At 37.1% G+C, this 19665-nt stretch overlaps 1 protein-coding gene across 1 annotated transcript; it reads left to right on the top strand.

Moving 5' to 3' along the window:
- Positions 1-171: 171 nt before the first annotated feature.
- On the top strand, positions 172-8794 carry LOC143293499 (EKC/KEOPS complex subunit LAGE3-like). Its single transcript, XM_076604398.1, has 3 exons — positions 172-309; positions 6206-6334; positions 8036-8794. The coding sequence occupies exons 1-3, from the start codon at positions 284-286 to the stop codon at positions 8142-8144; spliced, it is 264 nt and encodes an 87-aa protein (XP_076460513.1). The 5' UTR covers positions 172-283; the 3' UTR covers positions 8145-8794.
- The last annotated feature ends 10871 nt before the right edge of the window (positions 8795-19665 follow it).

Genomic DNA, 19665 nt, shown 5'->3' with positions numbered 1-19665 from the left:
AAAACCTTTTTATGTTTGTCGGAAAGAAGAAAGCCGGAATGAGGTCGTAATATGTGAATATGTCTCATAAATCAAAACAAGCACATTCACAAACTAGTCAACTGAATTATGCTAGCATTTTCACTACGTGTTTAATTTCATTGTACGACAGATAATTAGATATTACCTGTTTTGGGCGCCTGTTTTGCATGCCTTACGTAATGGTTGGGGTGAAAACATTGTTAAAAGTCACAATCGCAGGGAAGATAACACACAGAAACAACGTGCTTCGAAATACAACACGATGGGTTCGACTGACGGCACGAGTGTGTATCCTTTTAATTGGTGTATTGTTTTCCACAGCTCTCTTTGGACATCCTGTTGTATTTTGTTTGTCTGAGAACAGATTAATTAATGTGATTTGTTAACACCAGTATCAGTAGAAAATCGGAAATCCTCAGGAAAGTCAAAGAATACCAAAAAGAACAGGCACAATGCCATCACACCATCGATCGCCTCAAAAAAAGAAAGGTAGACCAAGAGAGAGGGAGCGGCCGTAAGTCTAGCATGAAAGGTAGAGCACGATGCTTTGCAAATCAAACGAATATTGGCATCATTTCCAAACCAACATTGTGCAAACTTCTTCAAAACAGACCAGGATATCTCTGAGCCTTTCCAGATACGAACGAATCTTTTTTTAACGAACGAACGAATCATTTTAATGAGGGAAGTGGAATAAGCATGCATATGCTTTTTTACATCCAGCCCTCAGGGCAAAAAGAAATGAAATCAAAATGTTCACAAGATAACAAAAGGTTATAGAAAAAACATACATGAAATTCAAATACACTCAATTGCACAGTAGCATTTACAAGTACATAATCATGCTACCAGCATTAATGACAATAATGTATATGAGTATGGTAATGAGAGAGATAGAGTGAGTGAGTGAGAGAGAGAGAGAGAGAATGAAGAAAGGAAGGAAGGAATAAATGAATGAATGAATGAATGGATCTTATTACCGATAGCATTAGAGTAAGCAAACAATTGCTTTCTCCAGCCCTCAAAGGGAAAAATGTCTAAAGAAAAGGTATGAAGAAGACTCCAAGAAATGAGGAAACGTTAACAAATTCATAGAAAAACGAGAAAAGAAACAACATTATAATAAGCATCATATTTATAAGAAACAACATGTAATTTATAAAAATGCGGAGCGAGGGAGAGAGAGAGAGAGAGAGAGAGAGAGAGAGAGGAAAAAAGCGACAGAAGAGAGAGGAGATAGTATTTATAGAGAGGATGAGATAAAGAGATAGAGTGAGACGTGGTGAAATACAGTAATATCATATGACATAACATAATATGGTATACTAAACAGAATTTGCAAAATTTTCTATCAGGTATTCATGATACCTTTTCTTGAACACTGTGATACTTGTATGAACATTAAAACTAGTTAAGATGTTGTTCCAGAGGCAACCGCCAGAGTAAGTGAGACTCGATTTGAATAAATCAATTCTTGGCAGTGGAACCATGATCTTGTTGTTACGTATAGTACTTGTAAGGAATCGCTGGTTTAGATATGGAGGGGCAAAACCAGACATGATCTTAAACATGAAAAGCGCCTTATTATGAATGTGTTTCCATTTCAATGGCAGAATATCTAAATCTTTGTAATCAGAGACAGTTAATGACGAAGATTTCAGATGTATCAGCTTTAAGGCTCTTCTATGTAGACTCATGAGTTGTTTTAAAACATTTTCACTGGCAGAATCCCATATTGTTGAGGCATAATTTACATGTGGTTTGATATAAGCATGGGAAAATAATTTACGGCAATGCTTGTTCAAGAAATGCTTGATTCTAGAAAGTTGATGAATCTTTTTGGATAAAGTTTTACAAGTCATCATAACATGTTGAGACCATGACAGGTTATTGTCAATAATAAGACCAAGTACTTTATGATGACTGACTTCCTCAATCATTACGCCATTGATATACAATGGAGAACGAGTGGGCAGTAGGTTTTGGCGCTTTTGCCTTGTGGTAATGACAATGTATTTCGTCTTTTTCGGTTGTAAGCACATATGATTAAGTTCAGACCATGTTACTATATCATTAATACTTTGTTGCAAGGATGATGATACTCTTTCTATTCTATGATGCTTAGTGTGTATCGTTGTGTCATCTGCAAATAACTCACAAGGTGGTTCAATAAAGAGGGGTAAATCGTTAATGTAAATTGAAAATAAAATAGGTCCTAGAACAGAACCTTGGGGAACACCGTAACTTACGGGTAAGAGCTGAGATTTGACTCTATCAACTGAAACCATTTGCTTTCTGTCGGACAAAAACAAAGACATTAGCTTTAAAGTATTGTGAGATAACCCATATGCTTTTAGTTTTCTGATAAGAAGAGTGTGATCAATAACATCAAATGCCTTTGCAAAATCTACAAAAAGAACACCTGTTATTTCATTGTTGTTAATATTAGTAAGTCACTGATCAACGAGGTTGGTTAGTGCTGTATGACAGGAGTGGTTAGGCCTAAATCCTGATTGATTTGGGTGAAACAGACTAAATTCATTGAAATGGTTGAGTATATGTTTCTTCAAATGATTCTCTAACGGTTTAGATTGTATAGATAATATAGAAATTGGCCTATAATTAGAGGGATCCGAACGATTACCATTCTAAGTATGGGTACAACTTTAGCAGTTTTAAATGCCTTTGGGACCTGATTTTTTTTATATACGTAAATTGTAAATGTAAGTCAGTGTTTCAGTGATAATTGGAGCAGCCATTTTAAAAAATTTTGCATCTAGGTCATCAAGCCCTCTTGTACTTGTCTGTTTTAAGTGAACAAGAGCATTATATGCTTCATGTACACACATAGGGGGAATGTTTAAAGTGGATGTGATATTTTTGGACAAACAGAAATCTTCTAGAACATCTAACTGATTAACGTTGGTTTTGTTGGATTTTATCATAGAGCTGGATAGATTAAAAAATGACTATTTAGGTTTTCCACAGAGATATCTTTGGGTATTGGGTGTTGTGAAGTTTTGTTGTTATTGGTTAGCTGATTGATAGCTCTCCATATCGATCTGCTGTCAGCTTTAGAGGAAATCATTTCATGAAAATGCTTAATTTTTGCTGAACATTTTAAACTATTAACTTTATTTCTTTGTGTTTTGAATTCCTCTTGATTCCCCTTATCTAAAAGCTCATCTCTCTGACTGATTTTGATTGCTATGCTTTGAGTCATCCATGGTTTCTGTGGGTAATTTTTGACACGTTTTGTTTTAAATGGTGCATGTTTGTTATAAACATTTAGAAAATTGTGACACCAGACTTCAAGTGCTTCGTCAGGATTAGTAAACTGGTAAACAGATGGCAGACAGGAATTCATTAAATCAAACAAAAAGAGATCTTTATCAAAACATGAGAAACTTCTATAATTGATAATCTTATGGTAGTTTTGGGGAACTTTAATGCCACGTTTTGCCCATGTGAAGCAGATTGGTAAACGATCACTGCATCCAAATGTTGGTGAGCATAATTCTGTTATACTGTTAGTCGAGGAAGCATAGATATGATCAATTAGTGTTGCAGATGTAGAAGTAATCCATGTGGGTCTGTCAATTAGCTGAGTTAGATTAAATGATTCATAAATATTAGTCCAAGCATTACTGAATTTCATCAGATCTATGTTGAAATCACCCATTAAGATAATTTCATCAGATACTTGCGAAATCAAAAGATCATCCATCATATTTGTAAATTTATCAGTCCAATCTACACGTTCAGCAGGGTTTCAATAGATAAAACCTAATACAATTGGTTTCGATCTTTTCAACTGAACTTCAATCCACACTGACTCCACGTGATAATTCTCTAGTGCTTCCAGTCTCCTAAAATTGTTTTGATGAACGTATACAAGTAGACCTGTTTCTTTCGGATTGACTGGATCTTTGCGAATAAAATGGTAGTTTTGCATTATAAGTTCTGAGTCAGATATGTGCTGAGATAATTTTGATTCTGCGAAACCAAATATATGAAAGCCTTTACCAGAATTATACAATATATGGGACACATCACTTAATTTATTTACCACATGATTTATATTGAGATACCCAACTCTCAAGCCATCTTTTGATGGCCAAAGATTACGCGTATTGGTCATAATTGTCAGGACAGAAGATATAATGCATGCAACGCAAAAGTACAAATTATTACAAAAGATAATCAAATAGCGCACTGAAGGTGTAAATAGTGTAAATCAAACTTGTTAGGTAGATCAACAACGTTTATATAAGTATATCGTTGAAAAACCATACAAAGATACAATAGACTGAGCAACACACTAGACGCCTTGTACGTTCCTGACATCAGAACTCTTTTCCCACCACTCTTGCGGCCAATCAGTGGCAGACCGTGTGTGTGTGCGCGCGTGTGCATGTGTGTGTGCACGCGCAAGTGTGTAAGTGTACACACGTGTCAGGAGAGCTCTGTGCACTTGCGAGCACATACATGTGTACATTTGCTTAACTTTGTGGGCGTGGATGAGGGTGTGTAGAGGATGAGGTATGTGTGTATGCATTTCTATTGTGGGAGCATCAAAATATTGGAACGTGCAGGTGTGCATTTGTATGTGTGTGTGGGTGGTGGTGGTGGTGGTATGGGCATATGCATGTATGTGTGCCTTGGAGGCTGCGATACGTAGCCTAGAAATGTGTGTGGGGAAGGGGGCGGGGGTGTTGGATAATTTGGGAGATGGTGTGTGTGTGCGTGTGTGTCGGGGCTCATGTATGTTTATGTATATTTGGGCCTGTGCACTTCTGCTTGTGCTTTCATATCTGTGAAACTGCATGTTTGTTACATGTCTGTTTGTGTGTGTGTATGTGTGTGTGTGTGTGCGTGTTTTACATTTATGTGCTTATTTATTTATTTATTATCATTATTGTCATTTTATTCTATTTTCTTTAGATTTTATTCTTTTTTAAATTAAAAAAAAAAAGTAATTTATTTGGTTGTTTTTTTTCAAATGTTTTTTGAAAACGTTTATTTATTTCTTTTTATTTTCTTTTATTTTTATTTCAATTTATTTCTTTTTATTTTATTTTATTTTTATTTTTATTTCTTTTTTCTGCTTCTTTTTTCTATTTTGTCTCAAGGCCTGACTTAGCGTGTTCGGTTACGCTGCTTGCCAGATATCAGCGTGGCAGATGTGGTGTAGCGTATATGGATTTCTCCGAATGCAGTGACGACTCCTTGAGCTACTGTTAACCACCAAAAGGTTCCATTTTACTGCACACAAAAATATATAATGGATACTGAGCAATGCTTTCATCAGAAAAATATGTATGCGTTACACAAGAATAGATCACAGAACAAACTTCTCAAATCTATCTAGCCTCAGAACTCACCCCTTCTCTTCTCTCGGCAAAACTTTTGTTTTGGCAGGTCAATCGAAACAGTATACTCCTGTGCGTGTGGTGTGCTTGACTTTCTTTATATACCTATGTTTGTAGACGTACGCTTGCATGTGTGCAGACTTGTGTTAGGTTGGGGGTGGGTGGCTGGTATGTACATATGTATGTTTGAATGTATGCTCATGTGTATAATTATATATGTATTATTGTTTGTGTGTGTGTGTGAAAACCCATCTATTCAACAAGACTTTAGGTGTGTTGAAGCATTGCTAATTGTCTGCATGGGAGGGGGGGGGGGAAGGGGGGGGGGATGTGTTCGTGTGTAGTGTATTTGTGTGTGTGTGTGTGTGTGATTCTTCATACCTGCAATTTGTAGTCTTGTCTTTGTGTATAAATACACATATATATGTGTTGATTTTTCATGTGCAGAGGTATGATATTATGCTCCATTGTATATGAGTTGTTTTATGTAAGACGCTTAGAGCACATTACATGGGGAGTTTGCACCATACGAGTACAAACTACTATCTATTATTATTATTCATTTATTGTTGCATATCATGTGAAGAGGAATTTAAGACTTCAAAAGGTTTTATATGGCTGCTGCCTGAATTAGTAATTGCGATAGTATTACAATTATTAATTCATGCAGCAGCCATGTAAAACTTTTTGAAGTCTTAAATAAATTCCCTGACTTAACTTGACTTATACACTTATAGTAATTATGCAACAGTTAACTTCAGTCTTTTTCAGCAAGTCTTCAAATAGTTCATTTTGCCTTGACACACGCACAGTCATCTTGAGGTAACCTTCCCTGATGCTCGGTACGCAGAAATTGCTGCCAACACACTGAGTGTTGACAAGGAACCAAGACGTGGTGGTGTTACCAAGACTATCATGCACACAGGCAATGTTCTCTCAGTGTAAGGGTCCAAATCTTTTACCTGAATTGAGTTGTTGTTCTTATTGAGCAAACTTAGGAGTAATCACTGCTGATCAGAAGAGATATGCCTTTGGGGGCCATCAAAAGAATTCTCTACTGTAGAGTCAGCAGCAAGTCATTTTCAGCTTTCAGTTCAGTTTCCTTTGGGAGGAGTAGGCCAAGGGGGGTTGCAAGGGAGGGAGTTACTGAGATATATATTATTTTCAAATCAGCACACATATGATAATTGCGCTCACATGTATGTGTGAATGATTATCAATGATAAAAGCTTTACTTTGATAAATTTGCATTCTAATCCATATAAAAAATGTGATACTTTTGGCACATGTTATTGTTTTATTCAAGCTGCCAGAGACTCAGCACATGTTTGTTTGACTCAAGGCTGTCAGTCAGAGAATTAGCAGATGTTTTGACTGAGGCATAAACTGGAAATGCTGACCTAGCTTTGCGTGCCTACCTGTTGTGCTGTGTCAGTTGATGTACACTGTGTTCAGAAGTCTTTAGAGGGTTGTTCACTTGTTGTATACCAATGGTCAAGTCATCGTTGTGGCTGTCATGCGTTCAGTGTGTGTGCGCACTCTTGCAATGTACACTGTGCCAATGCACACACTTGCACACTTACAAAAAAAACCCAACAACTTACATACATGTGTGTGTACACACATATGCATGCATTCATAGTCATACACATGATCACAAACACACACACACACACACACACACACACACACTCACACACACACACACACACACCCACACATGTACACACTGAGATTCTTTTTAAACCAACGTAAAAGACTGTTTGCTGAGGTCCCAAGTTAGGATTTAAAAACAAAGAGCTCACCAGTTTGATCGAATCAATGTTAAAAACATGCATAATATTTATTTCAGTTCACTACAGATCATACATTAATTGAGTTGTTGAAAAGTCTGTATATATATTATATATTAGACACGTGAATATCATGATGTATGGGGGGGTGTGGCGTAGCTATGCATGCACCATATGTGTGTCTGTGGAGTGTTGGGCCTGGATGTCTGTGAGTGCGAGAATACAAATTGGTGCATGTTATATGTGTGTGTGTGTGTGTGCATGTGCACAAGTTCTCTGAAAATAGACCATTTTTATTCTAAGTTTATTTCAATCATTAGCATTTTAAAATATTTTTTATATTATATTTTAATATATTTACAATAATATTTGTTTATTGCATTTTTGGTTGACAATCCCTATACGTATTGCAGGCCCTGAAGGCACACAGTCTGATGGTGTCTCTTCCATTTTGAAGAACATGCTTGTACTTTAAACCTTGTTTTCATTGCAGTGTGCTGTTAGAGGGTACATACATACATACATAAGCATGTTCTCTCTGTATTTTTAATCAAATCGCTCTTGATTTCAGATTCATTTTCACACCTCCTGTATTTTCAAAGGGAAGAAAATTCAAATTTAATTGCGCATACTTTACCGCGACCCACTGGTGCAGACTCCAGCAGGGGTCTGGATTCCTGTCCTGTCCAAACTACGAGTTCGCTATGTCCCAGCTGTATTTTCAAAGTGAAGAAAATTCAAAATTGAATTTGCGGAATGTTTATTAATCAGGAATTGTGGAACATTTGCGGTCTGTTTCTCATGATGTTTTGAATTGTATTCACAACATTTGTATTGCTGTGTGTACAGGGTTTTGCAGTCACAAGAAGCCAGACTCCTGCGAGTCAGCGCCAACTCGTTTCTGGAGCACCTTCAGCTTGTCACACTGACCATGGAGAAATTTGGACCTCCTTCATGAATTTGTGCACATCGTGTGCGTGTGTGTTCATATCACTGTGTGTGTGTGAGAGAGAGAGAGAGAGAGAGAGGGAGAAAGGGCTTGTTTATGTGCATTAATTTTTGTGTATGTGTGCACATATTGCAGTAACTAAGTGCTCATTGTAATGTTCTTTGTGAAGGATCGCCGCTGGCTCTATCAGAATTTTACATGTGTAGGTTTGTGTAGGTTTTAAAGAGTGAAGCTTTTCTTGTAAGATTTTTGTAGTGGAATTATTATTGATGATAATGGCAGTCTGCTAATTGCATCTGAAATGTTATCATGGAATTTATAATTAAAAATGATCACAGTCTTTGAAGAAAAGTTAACATTTTAGTCATTTAGATATGATTTTGATTGCTTGTAATTTATAAATAGTCTTCTAGATTTTTCAGCCTCAAGTGTCAACAGAATGTTTAATTCAAGTTTTAACTCTTGTAAAAAAGAAAAAAAAGAAAAGAAAAACAAGTGGCTGTATTTTTGCTTTGTCCGCGAGAGTTGGGATTGTTATCATAAACTTATAATCTGTTTTATTTTCGTCAAGTTCAACAGGTATAAACTGACATGTGTTTTTCATGTGCATGTTTGTGTGTGTGTGTGTGTGTGTATGTGTGTGTGTGTGTGTGTGTGTGTGTGAAGAAAAAAGGACAGTACTGATAGAAACAGGGTAGGATAATTTAGAAAACTAATCCAGGCTTCAGCATATTGTTTTTTTAGAACACATGATGAACACCACATATACAATCAACCAATGCAACCAACCAGTCTTCAAGTCAAGCAAAAGGTGTATGTTTTTTTTATTTGCTAACATAGCTTGCCAAAATAATAATCAGTTACAATGAATAACTTATGTCCTATTTGTTATTTGAAAGATGAGTGTAATTCTTGTTCTTTTGTTGCATGCAGGCAGTGAATTCCAATAACATGCAAATTACTTTGTGAAAAATAAGAAAAAGAAAAAAAAGGATCATGTTTCTAGACTACCAAACATTGTCAATAAAGTAATTTACTTTCTTGCAGAATGTGTTCTAATAATTTCCATCAGCTATCCACATCATCTTAGTCTTTTAAGCCAACTGAAACCGAAGTGTGAAATGAAATGCCTCATTTAGGAAGGAAACTAAACCCAAATTTATGTTCCAGATCAGCTATTTCCTTTGTACCTTTTCACTTTTGTGTGTGTGTGTGTGTGTGTACCCTGAACATTAGGCTATTTTATGTTCTGTGATTTGATGATGATGATTGGAGCATATAAGCATGCTGCCAGGGAATTCAATCAAGGTTCAGGACTTCTTGACAAAGCTGTACCCTTAAAATAATTCTGGCTTCAATTCTGGCCCGAGAGATGAATACATTTGCAGTTGTGTAGGAAATCTGAGCAGTCTCCCAAATACACATCGGTACACTTGACAGTATGTTCCCGGTCTTCCCATATGAGTCCATAGCACACGCTGAACTCTGCGTAGGAACCGGCCCTAGGCAACCCTCACCCCCACCTCCACCCCTGTATCTGCTGAAGCATGAACTGCATCTTCCCAACAATCAGTCTGGATGCAAACTTCTTCGCCACAGAGACTGGTTACTTTCACTTTTCAGTTGAACTGAGTAGATTGGATGAAGGGGGACAGCTGATGAAAATGATCAGGACGGACTGCAGGATATTTCTCTTCATGCAAATTACCAGTTCGACAATGGAATTGTCTAGGTAAGTGCTGCAGCATGCAGGGTTTCGTCAAATATTCAATTAAGAAAAAAAGAAAAGAAAAAGAAAATCAGACACCTTTTATTTTACTTTCCAAGCAGCTTTTGTGTCAAACAGTTACAAGAAAACCAAGAAGCGTAATACTAATAGACAGCACTCAATTAACATTACACAGACGCACTACTTGTGAACTTCACGGAGTTACTACAGACATAACTCCATTGACAGTCCATGAAAGATGGCTTAACATGTCAGAGAAAAATACATTACAAGCCTGTGCTGTGCAGAAAAAATCTGGAGTGACTCATGTTTAACTGTGTGATACATTTTTCTTTTCAATTTTTCTTCACCTTATTAATATTGATGTCAACAGCAGAATCATTGAATGAGATTTACTGACAATAATTGGGTACAATTTCAGTGGACACTATGAAATACTATGTACACACTGTCAGTATTCACCCTCTTTTTGGACATGATTATCTGCAACTGATTCTCATACAAAGATTTTATACAACGTATAGACTGCTTCATTTGAGCATTGTAAATCTGCGTTCTTTCACAAGTTTTTTTGTGTGCTGTAAATCTATACTTTTCAACAAGTAATTATAATAATTTTTCCTCTGTAAATCTAGAGTAAAATCAAGCATCCAAAATGTTCTTGAAAGAAATACATTTCATAACACATCAGAAAAATGTTCACATTCATTGATAAGCACATAAAATATTAGGCTAAGGTCTGAGGGAAATGGCTTCCCCACACAAATCACACTGAAAACTTATGCAGACAAATTATTCAATGAAAGATAAGTACATTAACAACAATTATTAATGCTGTTCTGACCAAATGAATATTACTACAATTATAATCCATGGAAGAATTCAATACAAGAATTCAATAGAGGTAATAAAAGCTGTAACTATTTTCCAAGTGCAACAAAGGAATCATAAGGACCCGCAACCCCCACCCCCACCTCAATAAAAAAAAAATGAAGAAAAGAAAAATAACAAAGAAACACACACACACACACACTGCAAAACAGGTAATATGGCAAAAAGACACACTAAAACCCAACAAAGGAATCGTGAAAATAACTTCAAAACATACAATCCGCAAAAAAAGAAAAACACTGATGTAACATTGACTTTCGACCTCTTAATTTACAATGCATTGATGTTCTGGCCAAAACAAATTAGTATATGGTAAACCATTTTGAATGAAATTGGTATGAAAAAACAAAGTTCTGTCATCCTACTTTCCCAATATGCCAAGCTGTGACCTTGAATTTTGATCTCTGACCATGTTTGTTTTCTTTCTTTTCTCCAGTTTTGTTTTCACCGTGACAAATCATTGTAACAAGTTTGCTGATTTTATGAGGACCACATTCCTTCTAGAAAAAATATCAGTATCATGTGCCAGGTTGTTTGATGTTAATCTTTTGACAAACATTTTTTCACCTTTGTAAACCTGTTTTCTTTGAGAAGCATGTTTTCCTCTGTAAATATGTATTCTTTGACAAGGAAGTTTTCCATAATAAACCTAGAGTAATTAATCAAACAATCGAAATATTCTTGAAAGAAATAAAAGTCATCACACCTAAGAAAAATATTCAAATTTATTGATAAGCATATAGAATATTAACCCGCAAAGGAAATTGCTGCTATGCAAATCAACTGAAAACTAATGTAGACAAACTATTCAATGATATATATCAACAAGTACATTTTAAAAAAGTACAAAAGCCGTCCTTAGTAAATGAATTTTACAACACACACACACACACACACACACACACACACACACACTGACAGAATGCCATTACATAGACTCACTAAACGAAACTTAGTACTGGAATAGGGGTACTGAAAAAGGAAGATGGAAGCTTAGCAGAAAACGATTTGGAAAAAGCAGAAACACTTAATACATTCTTTCCAATTGGTAGACAATTTCAATTATACTTTCCATATACAGTGTTGATGAATGACCCAATTCTTTTAGAGTGACATGAAGAGGTTTTCACACATTATGTCTGCAGCTCACCATTATATATACAGCCCAACCTGAGTTTTGTTTGTGAGAAAATGAGAAATAAAGTAAAACGTTTTGCAAAATTTTGTTGCTTTCATCAGCAGTACAACGGATTGACAAGAGAGGCAAGGCCTTCAAGACTCACTTGTGATACACTGAAAAAAAAAAATCCAAGCTCTTTATGTATTGTGTATAATTTCAAAATGTAATGTTTAAGATGAGAAAGATCAGTTGAAAGAGAATTAAGTCCCCTAGCATAATTACAGAGTAATTTCCCTTATTTACTATCTGCACCAAAACGTTTGCAAAATAAATAAAACTTCCATGCTTAGCAAAAGAAGTTCCTGCTTGAACAAAAAATGATAATAATGACTGCTCTTGTTGTTGGGTCAGAATATCAGATCAGAGTGCCAAGTTTAGAGAATACAAAAATTATAAATATAACAGTAAATGCAGTTTGCATATAATTAGGCTTCATTTTTTATATTTTTGTGCCCATCCCAGAGGTGCAATATTGTTTTAAACAAGATGACTGGAAAGAACTGAATTTTTCCTATTTTTATGCCTAATTTGGTGTCAACTGACAAAGTATTTGCAGAGAAAATGTCAATGTTAAAGTTTACCACGGACACACACACACACACACAGACAGACAACCGAACACCAGGTTAAAACATAGACTCACTTTGTTTACACAAGTGAGTCAAAAATCGACGGGTTGTTCAGTTACATGAGTTATTACAGCAACAGCAGGCCCCTGAACTGGCTATTTTCACTGTCACGAAGACCGCTGAGATCCCTCCAAGTCCTCCCAGTACAACTCCAACGATCCTTCCAATGGTCCTGGGCATACAAAGTCAAGAGTGACCATTCATTACATCATGACTGATGTTAGTAAATCTTCAGCTCATTATTTTCTTTTGCCAGTAAGCATGCCCCCTTCAAAACATTTTCAACTTTGGGCTATGTTAATGTTTATTGCAAGCCTATCTATTTTTCTGGGCACAGGGAAGAAAAAAAGTCCACACACGTGTGTGTGTGTGTGTGTGTGATGAATTAAACTAACTGAGAAAAGCTGAATGTGTTTGTGAGTAATGTTTTTGTGTCATGCTTACTAATATGCAGGTGACTGTTTGACTGTGTGTCATGCTTACTAATATGCAAGTGACTGAGTGTGTGTTTACATATACATGCATGCATAACTGTACATCTATGTGTGTGTGTGTGTGTGTGTGATGAATGCATGGGTCAATGTGTTTGGTTTTAAGATTTCCCATGACTCATTTCTGTTTATTTGAAGACATTTAATTGTAGCACATTACAAAGCAAACAGGAAGAAAAGAAGAAGAAAAGTTGTTGATTCTATGGATTCCAGCTGACAGCTGTTTTCACCCTTTGTACATTTTCATCCGGTTACCTAGGGTACCTGCTGGGGTACCTACCACCTCTATTTTTAAAACAATACAGTTCGGGCCTTGGATTACTGTTTATGTGTTATATTTCATTATTCTTTATCATGTAGTGAGTATGCTGGCTTTTTTGAGTGATGTAGTGCGTATGCTGGCTTTTCCAAAAACAATTTTTTAGTGATATGTATTGGTTTAGTATGTAGCTCTTTAAAGCATTTATCATCGTTTAGTCAAGGATTCATATTTCAAACAGCTTCCGCCATTACAAAGCATGTTGGTCGGCTGTTGAGTTTGCTAAAAAGTATAGCATATAATTAAAATGTGTGTGTCAATAACCTTATGATTTTTTTTCCGATCTGTTTAAGTTTCATCTCAACATCTTTAGCTTTGAAGTGTTTAAAAATGCTGTCTGAGGCAGCGATGAGGAAAAATACTTGAAAGTCATGTCAGTTTTTTTTGGTTTTTTTAAATTAAAAAAAAAAAGTTATTTGGTGTTTTTCAGGCGTGCGTGCGTGCGTGCGTGCGTGCAAAGAGATTTACCACCAATTTTTGAAATCTTCCCAGCCAAGTTCGTCTTCCTTGTCTGTTTCTGTTGTTTTATCCGTGGAACCTTCGAGTTTTCTTGCGTGAGGTTTTTCATGTTTGACTGAATCAGCAGGGGTGTTCTTGGCAGAGCTGCCAGACTCATCAGCGTCATCTGTAGTGGAAGGCACTGTCTCTGCTGTGCTTCTGGAATTCCCCGTTTGACTCCGCTGAGTGGTGACACTGATTGGGCCTAGAAACAAAACGAAACTAGAGCACCACAATACATGATATATCAGTATCAGTAGAATGTATATATATATAAATATATATATATATATATGGAATTATTGCCAGGAGCAATGCAGGAAGCCCCAAAAGTAGATATACTCCAAAGTGCGCGACACTCCCATTCGGAAGAACAAAAATGAGACATTTTAAACTGACCTTTTCCTTTCTACCCCTCTCCTCAGCGGCAGCCCTTTTTTTTTTCTTTTTTTTTTGTTTTGTTTTGTTTTTTGTTTTTTTGTAGGCCTGTTATTTAATCATATGTATTATTAAATCATGAATATGTTGAGTAAAATTCTCATTCATTCTCACTCTCTCTTTCTGTCATATCTCTCTCTATATATATGTATATGTATATATGTGCGTGCGTGTGTGCGTGCGCGCGCGCATGTGTGTGATAGAGTTAGCTTGGCAAGGGGCTTTGATTTATTATTAGAGATATTTTAAAGAAAAATTAAATATCCTTGCTCACAAGCACCAAGTTGTAACAAAGTACACTTGGTGGTAAAGGGCTGTGGTTTAGGGATGGGTTAAATTTGGATAAAAGAATTGTAACATTAAAATGGATAATTTTGGATCTATTTTGCTGTGGATCAAAATCCTGTCGGCAACACTGTTGTAGCTGTGTACCCAAGTTGTATTATTATATTTATAAAAGGGGTACGGTACAAAAGAACTAGCTGAATGATTGATTTACTGAATAAAGGATAGAAAAAAATTCCCGTGCAGGCCAGGAACATGTAGAGGCCAGTCACAAAAGGGTTTTTATATTGTTTTATTTACAATAGTTATAAGAAGATGAGAATAGAGAAAACAAAGATGAGAAGAAGAGGAAAACAAGGATGAGGAGAAGAGGGAAAACGTGCACTGAATAACAAACAAATGTCATTATTCACAACATGTCAGCACAAGTGAATAGTAAAGCACATGTATACATGGAAAGACTACCACTCGGTTTGGGGTAAGCAACAACATAAGATAATGCATATGAGTGAAGACCAAATACTGACATCAAATGACATTTGTAATACATTTGAATAGTGCAGTTAAAGTGATTGAAGCTATGCTGATATAGTGAAAGCACACTGACAGTATATATTTAAGTAAAGCTTATACTGTGTCAAAGTAACTTAAATGAATGGGTTTATCGTGTAGCACTATACTGGAGTAAGCTGTATAGGAGAGAGCATGATAACTAAATTACAATCAACAGACTGATACATATCAGATGGTTTTAACCAATAACTGATATTAATCAAACACTATCTTATAATCACCACAACAAAATATTACACACATCTTAGAGTACTGAGAATCAGTGAAACACTGTAGCAGCATAACTGATATCAGCATGTAAAATAATACATGAATAAGAAACAAGATAAAATCAGTGGTTTTGATATAATACTGGCAACCTGAGAGAATAAATAGTCAGTGCTCAATACAGAGATTGGAAGAACTGTCCTGGCTTAACCATTAAGTAGTGAATGAACCTACACAAATAATCCATTGCATCAAAGCCAAATGCCAGCGTAACTAAGCTTGTACTCAACATTTAAATCTCCTCCGCTGAAGCAGGATAAGAAACATAACCTTCTTCAGTGACAGCAAATGAAAAAGAGTGCCTCATTCACTAGAACATTCTCCAATAATCAGTGTCCAGAGATGTCACTGACTCTGACATTAAGAAGAATTAAATGGAATACTTCTATGAGCATATGACCACATGGTGATTTTCCAGATCAATTATAGCCAAGCTGTGACTACATGTCAAAGCATTAACTGAACAAAGCAATATCAACATACTCATATGAACACAAGCACTGTATCGAAGAATACAATTTACAAATCATCAACACATTTTACACACAATACTTACAGCAATACATAGTGAGATGTTGGCTGTTGTGGGAACACACACAGCTTGCGACACAGCAAGAAAGAGAGAGAGAGAGAGCAGACTTTAGCCAGCAACTGACCAGATAGAAAGCAACCAGCAATCACCCACTCTGTCCCTTTATGCAAGTTAAATGAACTGTACTGATGCTAGCATGGCCTGTGAAGCAAATTGGCTCAAATCCTCCTAAATTTGATTAGCATTGTGTTTGTGATAAGGTTTTCAATGATAAGTTTCTAAATGATTCCTGAACCAAAGAAAGACCTCAACACTTACTTTCTAATGAGTATAAAATGAAGTGTTGATTTTCTAAGATGAATTTATAATTTTCATTTGTTACCTGAAAAGGGTCGGTTTTAGCGAGTTCGTCGCTGATAATTACAAACTGCGTTAAATCAGTTTAACGTAGGCAAATGATATAGATTTAAAGATGGAATTGCGATGATTCTGCCAGGATATAATACTTGCAGTTTACTGATCCGACGAACTAGATATTAATTAAATATGCTGCATGAGAAACACAGATTAGAGCTCACCCAATGGCATACAGCAACACTAGTTATAGTGTAAGTGTAGCATCAGCTGAAATCTTTAGACTGACGAATAGTTTAACTGAAATCAAGCATGTTTATAACTGATTAAAGTGTGTGTGTAAGCACAACAAATATAATATTACAGTGAATGATACTGAGACTTGATTTAATAGTTGTTTAGAGAACAGGTTTAGAATGGGCTTTGCATTTAAATCGGGAATGGCGTCACACATTCTGTGCAAGCCCTTGAAGACGGCAAGTTAGTTGCGAAAAAAGGCGTCTGCTATACAGCTCATGCCTGAAGCAGTATTTTGAAGCCTGAGCTGAGTACTTGGCTATATATAAGAAGCTGTTTTTACAGCGAAAATTTGCTGCTTTTTAAGAATACACACAAGCACGTGTGTGTGTGTGTGTGTGTGTGTGCGTGTGCGTGTGCGTGTGCGTGTGTGTATGCATGTGTGCATGTGTGTGAGACTTACCCACATGTCAGCTAAGCAAATTATAGGATTGTGTAATTCAGAGTCCAAGCAAAATTGTAATGTACTAGAATACTGTCTGTTATTGTTGACAATGTTAGGAGCCTGATGACTTATGAACATTAAACCATCTGGAATCTCTCTCTCTCTCTCTCTCTCTCTCTCTCTCTCTCTATATATATATATATATATATATATATATATATATATATTATATATATATATATATCTATAAGAGTGTGTGTGTTATAGTCAAAGGACACTGGAATCATCTGGCGAATGAGAGAAGATCAAACCACAAAGAGAGAGATCAAACCACAAAGAAGGGGGCAGAAGAACAATCAGTAAACTCACCTGCAAGCACAAGTTGGCAGCACACCAACAAGACCGCCAGAATGATAGGAATACGCCCCACGCCAGTTGCCATGCTCAGTGTCTTGCTTTGCTTTGTTTTGGTTCAGTCAGCCCCCTGAAAACAGCACGTACACACCCCACTGATCCACCCCAAATTTGAACCCCATTTGTCAAGAAATTGGGGCGTGCACTGTAGTCCCATGTATGTGTACATATGACTGTGTGTGTGTGTGTGTGTGTGTGTGTGTGTGTGTGTGTGTGTGCGTGCGTGCGCGCGCGTGCGTGCGTGCATGTCAGTGCGTGCCGCGTGCGTGTGAGTGCGTGCGTGTGTGTGCGTGCGTGCGTGCGTGCGTGTGTGTGTGTGTGTGTGTGTGTGTGTGTGTGTGTGTGTGCATACAATGCGCTATTTGCGTTCATTCATGCACTGCACATGCAACAACAAAAGATCTGAAGTTAGTGTTCGTGTTTCAATGATATCACGATTCCTGGTTCCCTCTCAATGTCTCCCTTTCACCTCACCCACCACCCACCCCTTGAGAGAGAGACAAACTGAACAGACAAACAGACAGACAGACAGACAGACAAAGAGGGGAGGGTGGGAGGTTGGGGTCAGGCGTCGACCTCAAGCCATCGATCTGTCATCGGAGAAGTCACAGGAAATCAATCTAGTCATTCTGACTCGACCATAGGGACTGGTGAACAGGATTTTGAAATTCTTTTTATAAAGCTGATGTCAAAAATGTGCAGTAGCAAAACGGTTGGCTTTTTCTGCTCCACTCTGTCTGGGATCGAAACAGTTTCAGTTTCAGTTTCAGTAGCTCAAGGAGGCGTAAGAATAGATAAAAATAAACAGCAAAAAACAATACAGAATGGATCTATCTGTTATAGTGTTTTTTGTGTGTGTTTTTTTCATGATTTGTTCTAAGTGTCTGTGCCTGAGGAGTAGAAATGGACTGAGAAATCAGCGCATGAAAAAAAAGAAGAAAAAACAAACACTGAAAAAAACACATGTCGATCTGTGTCCCTGTGACTTAAAAAACAACAACAAACAAACAAACAAACAAAAAAACCCAACAAAAAACAAACAAACACAAGAATTACCCTGAATATCTATATGGTATCAAAAGATTCAGAACTGATTAAACTTTTGATTTCCATATGAAAGAGGCACAACAAAATTCGTATCTTCTCTTTGCACTATTCAAACGAAGACACGTATGGCAAGTGGAGGAGTGACATCATGCAACACAGATTATTCAGCCACATGGAAAACACACGCAATTATTTGTCTGCCTGTAACTTTAAAACACGAAATTTCCTGAACATATGTCACAGTGATGTCAGACGATTCAGACTGAATTTCGAGATGTCAAATGCAGAGGAAAATTAGTATTTTATCTCTGTTTTCAAACACACACACACACACACACATCACATCACATATATATATGTAGCCGTGTTACTGAACCGAGTGGTTCTAATAGGGTACGGTACAAAAGTACTAACTAAATGATGATTTACTGTATTAAAGGATAGACAAGAATTCCCGCGCACAGGCCAGGGCGCGTATGCACGTCAGAACCGGTTAGCTTAAACGCGTTTAGAGCTTAAACGCGGTTAGCTATACGGGCCCTAACCGCGTATAAACCCTAACCGGATTTGGTATGCACGACGCGCTAAACGGAAACGTATAGCTAAACGCCAAGTGCAAGGTGAGATATTTATAGATTACTGGGCAAACCGGCTCCGCTGTGTGCTTTCGGTTTAATCCAACTATACGTGGAAGTTTCTGAAATTTGCAGCATGACGGAGAAAGTCGGAAAAAGGGCCAGAAAAGCTAACTTCAGTGCTGAGGAAGTTAGAATACTACTTGAAGAGTTGGAAGTAGAACATGTGACCCTTTTCAGCAGCCACAGCCATAATTAATTCATACTCACATTTTCTGTCTAAATATCAAACACACACACACACACACACACACACACACACACACACACATGCACACACACACACACACACACACGCACACACACACACACCCACACACATGCACGCACACACACGGGTGGACACACACACACACACACACACAAACACACACACACACACGCACGCACACACACAAACACATACACACACACACACACACACACAAACACACACACACACACACACATGCACACACACACGCACACACACACACACACACACACGCACACACACACACACACGGGTGGACACACACACACACACACACACACGCACACACACACACACGCACACACACACACAC

The sequence above is a fragment of the Babylonia areolata genome, chromosome 19 (assembly GCF_041734735.1).
Source record: "Babylonia areolata isolate BAREFJ2019XMU chromosome 19, ASM4173473v1, whole genome shotgun sequence".
Classification (NCBI taxonomy): domain Eukaryota; kingdom Metazoa; phylum Mollusca; class Gastropoda; order Neogastropoda; family Buccinidae; genus Babylonia; species Babylonia areolata.
This window is presented reverse-complemented; position numbering and strand designations above follow the sequence as displayed.